This window comes from Cervus canadensis, chromosome 28 (assembly GCF_019320065.1).
Source record: "Cervus canadensis isolate Bull #8, Minnesota chromosome 28, ASM1932006v1, whole genome shotgun sequence".
NCBI lineage: Eukaryota > Metazoa > Chordata > Mammalia > Artiodactyla > Cervidae > Cervus > Cervus canadensis.
The window spans coordinates 6,536,434-6,551,205 of record NC_057413.1 but is presented as its reverse complement, the minus strand read 5'-3'; the positions used below and the strand labels follow the sequence as shown (position 1 = coordinate 6,551,205).

General features: G+C 45.4%; 1 protein-coding gene across 5 annotated transcripts in view; it reads right to left on the bottom strand.

The window, feature by feature from the left end:
* GCNT2 (glucosaminyl (N-acetyl) transferase 2 (I blood group)) overlaps positions 1-14,772 on the bottom strand; it is an 88,738-nt gene that overhangs the window by 39,276 nt on the left and 34,690 nt on the right. The window contains exon 2 of one of the 5 annotated variants that reach the window (XM_043450284.1): positions 13,157-14,124. The exons of the other annotated variants lie outside the window; for them this stretch is intronic. Coding sequence (XP_043306219.1) covers positions 14,099-14,124 — 26 coding nt within the window. The 3' untranslated portion in view covers positions 13,157-14,098. Of the gene's footprint in view, positions 1-13,156; positions 14,125-14,772 lie in introns of those variants that run through there. 5 annotated transcript variants of the gene reach the window in all.

The window sequence follows — 14,772 nt, the reverse complement described above, 5'->3', positions numbered from 1 at the left end:
TGTCCAGGCAGGGTTACAGCCTGGGCCTGATCTGTTCTCAAGTCCTTAAAGCTCTGCTGCTTTTTTTCAGCGCGAGTACTGGCTACTGCATCAAGGCAATAGTTTTTGGTTTTTGTTGGGTGCTCTCAGGTCCACCAAGGTCACACCATCCAGCTTCCCACCCAAGGCTTGAGCTGTGTCATTCTGACAACCTCAAACACTTCGACCATATCGAAACCCAGAAGGTAAACAAGAAAAGGTCTCCTGGCAACCAAAATAAAGATCACACATCATAGGCTGGATTCATACATCTGAATGTGTACAGACAGGTAAGTGAAAAAAGTGAAAAAAAAAAAAAGTAGGTTAAGCTGGTGAAGGGCAGGAAAAATGGGGCTAGTGAATTCCTGAGCGGCAGTTAACACTTGGCCGTGGTGTTGGGGAGGCTGAGAGAAGGTGGGGACGGTGGTGAAGAGTCGTTAGTGCTTGCCCCACCTACAGCTTTCTAACTGTTCTGGAGAAGACTCTTGAGAGTCCCCTGGACAGCAAGGAGATCAGTCCTAAAGGAAAGCAACCCTGAATATTCATTGGAAGGACTGATGCTGAAGCTGAAGCTCCAATACTTTGGCCATCTGATGTGAAGAGCCAACTTATTGGAAAAGACCCTGATGCTGGGAAAGATTGAAGGTAGGAGGAGATGGGGGCAGCAGAGGATGAGATGGTTGGATGGCATAGTCACTGACTCAATGGATGTGAATTTGAGCAAACGCCAGGAGATAGTGAAGGACAGGGAAGCCTGGCGTGCTGCAGTCCGTGGGGTTGCCAAGGGTTGGAAACAACTTCGAGACTGAACAAGAGCCACCTTCAGTAAGCAGCTCCCTCTCACAGCCAGCAGTGAGTAACATGTAGGGTCATGGGGCCAATGCTGCCAGCTCTGCAAATGTTTTAAGAGGAGGGAGAAATCTGAATTTTATATTAAAAAAATTTCCAAACTCTTTAAATGTTATCAAGTAATGAACAAATTTAGGGGTAATAAACAAATTTTTTTTTTTTTTTTTTTAAACAAATTTTTAAGACCCAAGTGAATGCCCACACAAGCACCCTGAAGACTGCATCAGCCCCCCACAATACAATTTTTCACCTTTGGTTTAAACATCAGAGCTCATGTACTTGAATCTCTCTTGAGGCTTAGTTTATTTACTTTTAGTTTAGACACAATCCTAACACACTTTCTTAGAACTAAACAGGTAAGAAGTCACAAATTAGAAGAGGGATGTAGAACAGTTAGACTGGGCATCCTCTGGTCAATAGGTGATAGACTCAGAGTAAAGTAGGTTCAAGAAAAACTCCATAAAAAACTACAAATAGAGGTACCAAATGACCCAGTAACCCCACTCCTGAGCATATATCCAGAAAAAATGAAGACAAATATGAAAAGATACATGCACCCCAATGTTCATAGCACTCACAATAGTGAAGGAACCAAAACAACCCAAATACCCATCAACAGATGACTGGTTTAGGAAGATGTGGAACACAATGGAATATTACTCAGCCATAAAAAAGGGATGAAATATTGCCATTTGCAGCACCATGAATAGACTTAGAGAATATCATACTAAGTAAAGTAAGTCAGACAAACATACCACGTACATGTGGATCTAAAAATTAATACAGGGAATCTAAATACAAAACAGAAAGACTCATGGACATGGCAAACAAGCTTACGGTTACCAAAGGGGAAAGGAGAGAGATAAATTAGGATTAATAGGTACACACTACTATATATAAAATAGATAAACAGCAAGGATGTACTGTGTAACACAAGGAACTATATTCCTTGTTATTGCCTTGTAATAACCTATAATGGAAGCTAACCTGAAAAATAAACAATTCAAGATCATTCGATTAAAGAATGACTGGCATTTGTACAGTATTTAATAAAATGATCGGATAAGGGAATTCCCTAGTGGTTCAATGGTTAAGACTCTGCCTTGCAATGCAGGGGACGTGGGTTTGATTCCTGGTTGGGGAACTAAGATCCCACATGCTCAGAGCAACTAAGCCCCAGCACCACAGCTACTACGGCTACAGGGCCTGTGGACAGCACCAGGAGAGTCCATGTGCCAGAAAGATCTGCTGGATGCAGCCAAGATCTCTCGGGCCACAGCAAAGACCTGATGCAGCCAGATAAATAAATAAATACATGTTTAAATAAAATTATCAAATCAGTTAGTGAAAAGGCTTGAAAACTGTGCAGGCCAACCTAGCAGTCTGGGGTTGAAATCAAGCAGAGTACTAACATTTAGTGAAATATAAATACATTCACATATTCTTGTACATATATTTTGCATAGTCTATTTAAAAAGGCAGTTCTGAAATATGCTTATTCAAATTAGTTTGTTTTTCCTTTTTTAGTTTAACCATTTTGCACACAAAAGAGCAGGTTCTAAATTACCCAGGAAACTCACAATTCTGCCAAAACTTGTCTATCACAGGCTTCTATAGCAGAAGTCACTGCTTTTTCTGTGAAGGGCCAGGTAGTAAGCATTTTAGGCTTGTGAGCTGTTTGGCTTCTGAGGCAACCAGTCAACCCTAGACTGTGTTCTGAAAGTAGCCACAACAGTGTGTGTCTGTGTCCTGCCGAAACTTTATCCATGGACACTGATATCTCCATTTCATACTATTTTCAAGTCATAAAATAGGTTTTTAAAATTTATTTTACTACCCTTTAAAAATGTAAAATCATTCTTAGCCTGTGGTCAGTAAAAGAATAGGTCAGATTTAGCCCACAGGTTGTATGTTCTTGGCTGATTTCTTTCCTAGATCATAATCAAGTTCCTCCAGGCCTGTATTTTATAACATCAGAGTCTTCATAATTACTTTCCAGATGAAGAAATGTGAAATGAGGAGAAAGGGTAATGTTGGTCTTCCTTGTACTGGCCTGAATGCCCAACACAGCCCATCAGGGTTAAAGTACACGGGGTTCCGTGCCTGTTTCCTTTCTTCTATAATACGGAGATACTAGGACACTGACCTCACAGCGTTCCAAAGAGATCTTAATAGGTTAGTACACAAAAAGAGCTTAGAGTGATACCTTGCACAGAAGGTGTATTCAACAAATCTTATAGCATCTCTCTCTGTTGCCAAACATGGTTCACACAGAGCCTGAAGTACCCATCGACCTTCCGGGTACCTCTCGTGAGGCAGAGCTGCAGGGCTTGACGAGCCATTCTTCATCTTTGCTTAGTCGCTCAGTCATGTCCAACTCTTTACAACTCCATGAACTATAGCCTGCCAGGCTCCTCAGCCCATGGGGATTCTCCAGGCAAGAATGCTGGAGTGGGTTGCCATTTCCTCTTCCAGGGTTTCTTCCCCACCCAGGCATCGAACCCGTGTCTCCAGCATTGGCAGGCGGATCCTTTACCACTCGCACCACCTGGGAAGCCCTAAAAGACCCCAAAGGACAGGTGGGCGCCATCAAAGCCGTGGTTATCGCAGGCAGAGCCAGCCTCTGCAGCCCTCTCCTGCATCCCACAGTGAGGGAACTGCTCTTTATTCCCAACTGCAGCCTCTCTCTCTCTAATTTATTTGGCTGCACTGGGTGTTAGTTATGGCATGAAAAATCTAGTTCCCCAACCAGGGATTGAACCCAGGCCCCTTGCGTTGGAAGCTCACTATCTTAGCCCCTGGAACACCAGGGAAGTCCCCCAGTAGCAGCCTCTCGAAGTGTAGTTGCCGCCTATTAGAGACCCAGTGGGCTGGTGCACCCTGTAAAAGGTTGTGATAGAGCATGCTGGCGAAGACCAAGGCTTTGGAGCAGGGTTTAAATCTGGTTCGGCTGTTTACTATGTGGCCCTCAGAAAGTTTCTTGGGATCACTGTATCTTAGTTGCTGAATATTCAAAAAGGAGTCATAGGAAGTCTCTGAAAGTCAATCTGGCTTGGAAGGCTCCTGTATTTTTCTATACTATTCCACATAACATCACTCCAGCTTACCCTTATTCTTCTAAGATCACATTACTTTTTTTCTACTTCCCTGGCAGCCTCTTTGAGGCAGCCAATTTCTTCCCCTCTTATGGTTAGTTGCCTAGATTTAATTCCAGTTTTCCAAGCCAAAGCAAAAACCAAACTCACACATATTTGATCTTTGGCTCAATTCCGCTAAATCTCAAGGGACAGAATCAGTGACTATTTGTCTTTCTGTGCAACTTTTCTCTGTTTCCAAGTGTCTGCCCTGAGAAAAAAAAAGACGGCAAATTCATGAGAAGACTTTGCCTCTGTTCAAATCTGGACATACTTCTGGTACCCTTCTCATCCACCAAACTCCTCCACCCCCATATTTTTGAATGTTGAAGTGGCACGGAGATATTTCTACTAAGAGATAATATCTTATCATTCAGCTGCTACCAACAATCTGTATCTTGAAGACACTCTTTCTCTTCTAAACGTATTCGAATAAATGAAAGCAAAACCGTCTTAAAATAGAGGTAGCCAGTGGCTTCCTCCAACTTCTAGTTTTAATAGCCTTATTAAATTCTTGCCTCGCTTTCAGTTTCAAACTAGCTTCAAACTAGCCTCTTTCCCACAGAACCTGTCTTGAGTTTAGACTGCTTGTCGGGGCAGAGTGGCTTGGCTGAATCTCCACAAGCAGATGTCTCTTCTGCTTTCCTAGAAATGAAAGCTGGATAAAATTTGCCTCCAGGATATGTCCTGTGTCTGTATTCGATAGAAGAAAATCCTCACCCCTGGTTTTCCCACTGGTTAAAGTGTTTTCTTTTTTTAAATATAATTTTATCTATTTATTTATTTTTGGCTGTGCTGGGTCTTCATCGCTGCTCGGGCTTTCTCTAGTTGCGGCGCGCGGGGTCTGATCTCTAGTTGCGGCTTCTCACTGCGGTGGCTTCTCTGGCTGCAGAGCACTGGCTCTAGGATGTGCGGGCTTCAGTCCTTGGGGCTCCGGGCTCTAGAGCATAGGCTCAGTAGCTGGGGTACACGAGGCTTAGTTGATCCGCAGCATGTGGGATCTTCCCTGATCAGGGATCAAACCCGTGTCTCCTGCATTGGCAGGTGGAGTCCACTACTGAGACACCAAGGAAGCCCTAAAATGGTTTTCCACTCAAAATTTTCTATTTACCAATCATTCCTTTTAAAGGATATCCTTGAACTCATTTTTTTCTCCTCAAAAACAAAGGAAAATTGTTATAAGGAGGGTAGGCTCAGCCCTGGTCTCCTTTGGTTAGCGCTCTCAGGCTGATGGTGTAGTTTGGGTTACTACCCTCCAGTGTGTCTGAAATGTGTTGTAACCTATGTAACGGAGTAGTCTTGGTTATCTCTCTTCCCCCCGCCTCCCACCCAGTAAATGATCAGTGGAACATAAATATCTAGGGCACTAATTCTCAGCCCCAAGATGCCTTGGGCATCAGAAAGATGAGAGGGAATGTGTAAGGGCAGTACTTAGGGTAACCAACTGTCCAGTTTGCCCAGGACTAAGGAATTTCCCAGGACAAGGGATTTTTTTTTTTTTTTTTTTTTTTTAGTGCTAAAAGTGAGAAAGTCCTGGGCAAACCAAAATGTTTTTGTTATCCTAGATATCATTGGTCCTCAGCCCTCACTGCTGAAAGATATACCAACCAGGAGATGTTCAACAACTGATCAGTATGGAGGGAGATCCAACCAGTCCATCCTAAAGGAGATCAGTCCTGAATAGTCATTGGAAGGGCTGATGCTGAAGCTGAAGCTCCAATACTTTGGCCACCTGATGCGAAGAACTGACTCATTGGAAAAGACCCTGATGCTGAGAAAGACTGAAGGCAGGAGGAGAAGGGGACGACAGAGGATGAGATGGTTGGATGGCATCACCGACTCGATGGACATGAGTTTGAGTAAGTTTCGGGAGGTGGTGATGGACAGGGAAGCCTGGTGTGCTGCAGTCCATGGGGTCACAGAGTTGGACGTGACTGAGCAACTGAAAACTGAACTGATGGAGGGAGAGGAAATGTTGAAATCACTGGTCTGGGTGAGAGGCCCACGCAGACCATCAAAAGTTAGCAAAGGATAGTGCAGAGAAACTCTGTGACCTCCCACACATATCCTCAGGCCACCGTGGCTTGAGCACAGAGTGATGCATAATAAGAGTGAGCCTGAAAGAATACACTTAGGAACTTAGGACTTCCCTGGAGGGACAGTGGCTAAGAATCTGCCTGCCAATGCAGGGTCTCAGAAGATTCCACATGCCTAAGAGCAACTAAGCCCATGTGCCACAACCTTTTGAGCCTGTCCCCAGGTGGCGCTAGTGGTAAAGAATCTGCCTGCCAAGGCAACAGACACAGGAGACTCAGGTTCGATTCCTGGGTTGGGAAGATCCCCTGGAGGAGGAAATGGTGGCCTACTCCAATATTCTTGCTTGGGAAATCCCATGGACAGAGGAGTCTGGCAGGCTACAGTCCATAGGGTCACAAAGACTCGGACACAACTGAAGTGACATTTGGAAAAAACCTTCTACCCATGGCTGTGTCTAAAGCATGTCAAGAAAGAATGTCACATACTGTTCAGGTCAGAGGATGAAAGACAGGCATTGAGAAATCAATTAAGAACTGGTTAGTTAGGCCAAGAAAATTTAATTTCCTTTTTCTCTATGAGGAGCTGTCAGTGTTAATATGGGCTGCAGCATGTAATTTTTGAATTGGGGTCATCACAATGCATTGTATTTATGTGATCTACATGAAAAGAATCTGTAATGGAAGTAATCCCTACCTCCAAAAAATGCAAGGCCTTGGGTCTGCATTAAACGGTATGATCCATGTTCCTCTCAAAAAAAAAAAAAAAAAAAGGCTCAGAATGTTTGCTTTCATTGCCTTAAGTTCAATCAGCATTCTTTCATATCATTCTTGACCTAAACAGATTAAAGTCAATCAATAATGATGTAGTGATGAAAATAAATGTAATGCATATGAAAGCAAAGGAGAAATGGTTGGTTAGAAAAATAATATAACTGCTGGTGTGTAGGTTTGGTTTTTGTTTTTAACCACTCCATGCCACACATGAAATTCCCTATAACTGCTGCTTTGGATATTGCTTTCTAAGACTGCAGATTTGTTCACTCCAAGATCCAGGGGGAAAAAAATCACTAAAAATCTTAGAAGGGTTATTTTCTTCGTTAGATGATGGGTTACTGCCGTCACTGTTGCCCAAAGCAACAGCCCTGTACAAACCCAGATCTGGTCTTTAGAGTAGGGTCTTCTGCTATTAGGCTGCTCTTTGCATTTCTTTGGTGCAGAGGTAGGTGCCCACTGGTTAAGTTCACAGATAGTGGACCATGGATTGGGGCACAGTCTGGCTTGAACTGGTGCTGCCCCCAGGATGAACTTGGCATTGAGCAGCCTTCCCAAGATGAACCAGATGCTTTGGAAAAACAGAGAGAGGGAGAACAGTCCTGTTGCTGTTGACCAGGGGAGGAAGGACTTCAGGAAAATTCCCAGAAAACCTGAATATGCTAGAAGATGCAGTCTGAAGCTGACCCATTAAGACTTGGCAAAGGGATCTAGACGTGTGCGTGTGTGTGTGTCTGTGTGTGTGGTGACAGAGAGGGTGGTTGATTTGAAGCTGAGTTGGCAGCAGTGCTGATGGGCATATAAAACATTATTTCCATTTGATTCAGTTCAGTAAATATTTATTCTTATTCCACTGGATGCTCCCTATGTTGAGCTGCCAAAAATATAAAAGACCCCAAAGAGATAATAGTTGTCAGGGCAATATGATATCCACATTCACAATTATAGCGCAAAGAAGATCACAGAATGACATAAAGGAGTTACAACAAAGCTTGACAAAATTGAGATTAAAATCCAGAGAACACGTCCCACATGACAAGGCCTTGAGTGTAGACATATTCAGGTCATGATTTAAACGTCCTACATTGAGACGATTGGATTGAACAATTCAGTAAGCTGTTGTTGAAAGTCCCTGAGGCTTTTGGCATTGAGAAGTTATTCTTCAAAGAAAAATATGTCAAGAGTGTTAGAATGATTTGAAGAGGGAGACTTGTGGGCCAGAGACACCACATGGACAGGTCTAACGATCAACTTGACAGGTCGGCACCACGGGCCGGAGTTAGAGCAGTAACGATGGAACCACAATGGTGATGCTTCCTGGACACACGCAGAATGTATGGAATGTGCTGATCAGGTCTGAGGCGCTGGGAGAGGAGATGTCAGCTGACTTGGAGGATGGCGGTGCCTGGGGTTCTGGAGAAGGGGACTATGGGAAGTAGGCCAATAAAATGGGGAGGTGTGAGCAAGGGCCAGTGGGAGCCTCGGGAATAGATACCCAAAGGCTTGGGAGGAATGCAGAGAGGGCCTGGGGAACACAATGGAGACTTATGATTCATCAGGACAGAATGGGGTTGAGCTTGGAGGCCAATGAGGTCACCAAGGGAGACGGAATAGCAAGAGCCAAAAAGCAAACGTGGCAAAGACTCCCGGGGGATGTTTCCTGAGACCTAGACTCTCCCCAGTTCTACATCTCACTGAGACCCGTGGCTCTAAACTACTATCCAGGTCGCAGTTCAGCAGTCAGTGACCAAGAATATGAAAAGAGCAGAAGCCACTTAAATACATTTCCAAAGAGGGATTATAAAAGCAATGCCTTTTAACACACATGGCAACTTTTTCCTAAGGTGGAAGCCATCGCTCAAAGTTCTGGGTGACAAAGTATTGTCCAAAGACTGCTGGCTTCAGACAATCATTCCTTCATGGCACTTTTATCTCTGTCTGCCTTTTCGGAGTAAGAACAACTTTTCAAAAAGAGCGATTCTATACGATGCATTGAGGATCGGAGGCAGAACCCTAAATTAGGAGTTAGATGATCTAAATTTGGGCCCTGACCTTGCCAATTCCTAGCCAATAAATAAACTCAACAAACATTTAGAGAAGGTACTCATACCGCAGATAGGCTGGGTTTCAAAGTCAACAGGTAAGGGGAAGACAGCGTGCAGTCAGAATTCCTCTGGAGGAAAGCCCTGGGAAGGAGCCCCGTTAAGACGAAACAGTCTGTCCATAATTCCAACACGGCACATTCTCCCTTGAATCTGGGTCCAGAGAGTGAGCTCTTATGAGTACCGGATGGAGAGCTTGGCTTTAGCTGAGGAGCCGAGTCATGAGATCACGCTGTCTCTTTAAGGCTGGTGAGCCCTGAAAACCAAGACCTCCTCACGGAAATAAGCAGAATGCACCTGTGGACCCCAGACTCATTGTGTGGAATGGTGGGCAAGGGAGGGAAGACCATTTAAACTTACATACACTGTGTGTGTGCACGTACATGTGTGTGAGACAGAGAGAGAGAGAGAATCTAGTTGAGTTTGCACAAGTTAAATGTCTCCGAGGAGCTAGGACTCCATTGCTCATTCACCAGACGTTGTGCAGGGAATAAGGAAAAAGAAATTAGCTGGTGCCGGTGCTACCCTTGTAGGTCAGTCTCCCAGGGCCTCTCGGAACAAGGACACAGCACCGCAAGACTGACAGGAGTACGTGGGATACGGCGGAGATGGAGTCCATCGGAGTGAGCATCAGGAAAGGCTCTTTAGAGAATGTGACTCTGAGCTGAATCTTTGAAGAAAAGCACATGCCAATCAGAGGAGGGAGAGGGAAGCAGAGCCTTCTAGAGCCTCCGGGCGGGGGGACCAGCAAGACTCCAGGCAGGGAGGCTGAGCCCTTTGAAGGTCAAGGGGGCCACATGGCAATGAGCCCCCTTCCAGCAGAGGGGCCAGGATGTCACGCTTAGGTAACGGGGATCCACGGCTAGCGTCTAAGGAGAGAGACGCGGTCACAGGACCACAGTGCTTTTATCAAGGTCATTCCGTCACTGGAGGATGGATTAAAGCAGGCTGAGAACGGCATCAGGGGAAGTTGTTAGGAAAGGAAGTTAGACTATCGTCGGAGAGAGATGAGCAGAGAGGGGGTGATGGCACAGGAATCGGAAAGGAGGCCGACAGCCAGACCCCACTCACGGACCATTCACCGGGTCCCTGGCAGGAGCCAAGCCCCTGCCTCTGCTGCTAATAATCCTATGAATGGGCGCTGCCGGGTCAAGTTCCCCCCGTAACCCCCATACTAGGGCCTCACCCACATCACGCTGAGTCCAGCTCTCACCCTCGATCCCTTGGGCCCCCACGCTGGCTGCTTTTCTGGCTCCTAGACACACGGAACCCTTGCTCACCTCGGGGTCTTGGCAACCCCTCATCCCCCTGCTGGGAACCCCCTACTCCTTCCCACGGCTCTCCTCACTTTGCAGCTGCAGTTCATGTCTGCTTTCACCAAGAGGTTGGTCCCTTCCTGGGTTTCCTTCATCGCACTTAGAGTCTAATTATCTTATCAGTCTGCTTTTTATTGTCTGTCTCCTAGGATATTCCATGAAAGGAGGGGCCTGATCTGTTACTCACTATTATATACTTGAAAGTGAAGGCGATAGTCGTTCAGTCGTGTCCGACTCTTTTGTGACCCCGTGGCCTGTAGCCCGCCAGGTTCCTCTGTCCATGGGATTCTCCAGGCAAGAACACTGGAGTGAGTAGTCATTCCCTTCTTCTGGGGATCTTCCTGACCCAGGGATAGAACCCAGGTTTTCTGCATTGCAGAGAGATTCTTTACCATCTGAGCCACCAGGGAAGCCCAGAATATGCTTATTCACTATTCTATCTCAGACTCAGCACAGTGTCCAAGTGCTCAGTAGGGTGGGGGGAGGGATAATTATGAGTTTGGAATGAACACAGACACAGTGCCCTCCAGTCTTCGCTCAATCTTGTCCACCAGGCTCCTCTGTCCATGGAATTCTCCAGGCAAGAATACTGGAGCGGGTTGTTGCCATTCCCTTCTCCAGGGATCTTCCCAACCCAGGGATTGAACCTGGGCCTCCTGCGTTGCAGGCAAATTCCTTACCATCTGAGCCACCCAGGAAGCCCAGAGGCACACTACTATATATAAAATAGGTAACTGGGGCTCCGATGGTGGTCCAGTGGCTAAGACTGTGTGCGCCCATGAAGGGTCCCTGGGTTTGATCTCTGGTCAGGAAACTAGATTCTGCGTGCCACAACTAAAGATCCCACGTGTCACCACTAAGGCCTGGGGCAGCCAAATAAACATCTAAAAAGACAGATAATCAACAAGGATCTGCTGTGTAGCACAGGAAACTATACTCGATATTTTGTAATAACTTGTAAGGGAAAATAATCTGAAAATGGGATATGTATGTATGTATGCATAAGTGAATCACTTTGCTATATACCTGAAACTAATACAACATTGTAAACCAACTATATTTCAATAAAATAAATTTATTGAATGAATATCTATATTACAGGTGAAGAACATGATAATAATAACCGTAACAACAATAAAAAAAAATGAACGCTCAAAATATGTGCTGGGCACTGGCCAAACTCATTGAAGCCTCACAGATCTGATGTAAACATCATTATTTCCTCCATTTTACAGATGGGGGAACTGAGGCTCCCACATTTAGGTAACTTGTCCAGTTACATGCCTTGTAAATGGCAGAGCAGTTGGTCGGCTCCTGGGTCCAGCTTTCAACGTCTGTGCTACACGGCTATTCTGATGACTCCCCTGAGCTGCTGCTGGGACTGTCAGGAATAAAAACCTTTCTTTTCTCCCGAGAGGGCCAGCTGTGAGAAGCAAACACTTGGGGCTACTTCTGAGTCTCTCTGACACCATGTGGGGAGGGAGAAACTGAAAACCATCTACTCAGAGATACAGTGACCATCTCAGACCAAACTGGGACTTCCCTGGCTTTAGCATGGAAGGCCCATGCCCAAGATGCTCCCTCAGACATGTGCACATAGGGACAACTGGTCACCTTACAGAGAGGACTCTGGTGTATTAGAATCTGAAATACACTGTTTGGCGCCGTGGTCTAGCTTTACTTGGAGGCCCTCCTTGGACACCTCAGTTCTGTTGACACGATCCGGTAAATCCTGGTGCGTTTGTTTAAGCAACTTCGAGTTGCATTTCTGTCACATGCACCTCAAAGAGTCATAACACACACCCAAAGAAAGTCCACGTATAAATAAAACTCAAAGTTAAAAAAGCAAAATAAATCAAAGTAAGAAACATGCTATTTTTAGTACTGAAAGATGAGGAAATGTGGTCATTTCTGAGGTTGAGGTAATCTATTTGATGAAGGGGCTCAAAAGAAACAAAAGTATACAAAATGGAAAGAGGAAAAGGCAAATGAAAACATTCTTATGGAAGAAAGGCCTCATGGCATGAGAAAGGTCAGAGGAACGATGAGCAAAAATCCAAAAGAACAGGGAGGGGGGGTAAAAAGGAGCTAAAGTCAAAGCATGGAGCAGTTTTGCCTTTTCTTTTTCTTTTTTTCTCAAACTATTCTAAGCCCTTTTTTGGCTGCGGCATGCAGGTTCCTTAGCTGTGGCGTGCAGGATCTTCGTTTCCTGCACCGTAAGGCAGGGTCTTAACCACTGGACCGCTAGGGAAGTCTAGTTTTAGGTTTTCGTTAGATCCACTGTAAAGTGGGACAAGAAGACAAGTGAGCTTCTTGTGGAAGGGACTGTGAAAAAGCTTGACCAGCACTGGCTTCTGCAGACACTCAACAACCACACAAGACTTAAAACATCTCAGTGGTCTCTGGCACTCTGCCCTGGGGCAGACAAGCCAAAGAAAATGCTATGGGAATAACCAGAAAAACTAGAGAAAACAGGCTTTTCTTCAGGTGACAGATAGCAGTGATAACAAAGACTGGAGAAGTTCGGAAACATCAGCAGGAACCAGAATTCATACTGGGGGCACAGGATAGAGCCTCAGGCTCACCCTAAACCCCACGCTCTATAGCATGAGTCAGAGAAATTCGTGCTCCTGAAGGGTTTCCTTTGAGAATGTGGCCAGAAGGTAGAAATCGAGATAATCCATCTGTACACAGCCACACAGGATGGAATGAGAGCCGTTCTTCCTGGCCTCCCCCAAAGAAGGACTCTCTCTGGCCTGGCCAGCACCATTTCTCATTCTAACAGAGTTAGAGAAAACCTAAGTGTTGGAAACCAAGAGAGAATTCATTGTCTCAATAGAAAGACAACATAGAAAAAAAAAAAGCAGTGTGAGGATATGCGATTCCGTCCTACCGCAATGAATATACTTTCATGGAGTCACTCATTTTAAACTGTTCTTCTTTAGTTTTCTGATATCATTCACAAACAGGATCCTAGTATGTTCATGGTCAGTCCTTTCGTGGGTGTTTCAGGGAGCACGATATGTCTGTGCAGGGTCTTTCTAACACAAACACTTTAGGATATTTAGCGGGACTTCCCTGGTGGTCCAGTGGCTAAGACGCCTCTGCACGTTCAATGCAGGGGGCCCAGGTTCGATCTCTGGTCAGGGAACTAGATCCAACCTGCCACCACTAAGAGTTTGCAAGCCACAACTAAAGATCCCTCTAAGACCTGGCACAGCCAAGGAGGTAAATAAATAACTACGTAAAAAAAGATCTTTTAGGATGTGTGAGACAGAGAGAGAAGGAAACTTTGAGGGAGGCAAGGAAAAGCACTATCTGAACTTGGAGAAAGATGTTTATGTTGTGTTTATCAAAGGACTTTTCCCCTTAAAACATGACACAGAGAAGGAAAGAGCTGATATGGTCAAAGGGTGCCTGTTAATAAAGAACCAGGTTCACGCACCCGATCCTAAGTCACAGAGAACGCTCCAGTGGAAAACCGCCGGAGAGACTGGAGCACTGGCGTCGCCTTTGAAGAAGGGGCGGTCCAGCAGCGGGGCCAGAGCACTTGATGGCTTATTTTCTGTCACCTGTGATTCGGGAAGGGCCCACCTTTGGGCAGGATATCCTCCTGCCAGCTCCCTGAACCAGGATGCCACCCGGAATGTAAGAGAAGAAGGTGACAAGCCCCTGGGAAGTGGCATATTCTGAAAGGCATCCCTTGAAGAATCAGATCACTGAGGGTCCTCAGCGCGAAGCCCTCACCTCCAGTTTCCCATAGGGGTGATGACATGCACTTGCCAAGGCCAAGGGGCAACAAGAGTGAGGGAGTCTAGACTCACCAGTATCTTGGCCTTTCTACAAGTTCTCAACAGCTGCGTGCTATGTGTTTATGTGGTTCTGAGTATTGTGCCCTCTGCAAAAAAAAAAAAAAAGGAGGCATATGTAGGAACAAAAAAAACGGGTCTTGCCTATTGGGTCTTTTATTTTGTAGCTGGGGAGATAGGAGGTTCCAAGAGACGACTTATGTGGAAAATCCCCTGGACAGAAGAGCCTGGCAGGCTCCAGTCCACAGAGTCACAAGAGTTAGACACGGCTTAGTGACTAAACCACCACCACTACCATACACTCACCAAGAAAGGGCAGAAGGCAGGGAGCTACCCCACGAACCTACGGCAAAAATGGTCTTGTCTCCTGAGCCTATCCAGGTATATCACTCTCAGCCTCCTGCCTTTATTTCACCAGGGCTGGAAAGGAGAAGGGGACTAAGGTGGAAAAAGGGGGCGGGAGGAGGGCGGTGAAAGATCATTTTTTCCTTGATTTTCTTAAGTTGATTTGACATTGCTAAGACTAACCATCCCTCTGCTAAGCAAACACAGACATTTAACACTAACCCCAAACCCATGTTTTTTCCTTTTTTTAAGAAATGACAATTCTGGCTTTTGTGAAGTGACAACTGCCTTCATCTCAATATGATATCTCTGGAACCACGTGGCTCATATCAAACCATTATAAATCTCAAGAGGCTAGTGAAAACACAAAGGGAATAAACATTTAAACATGA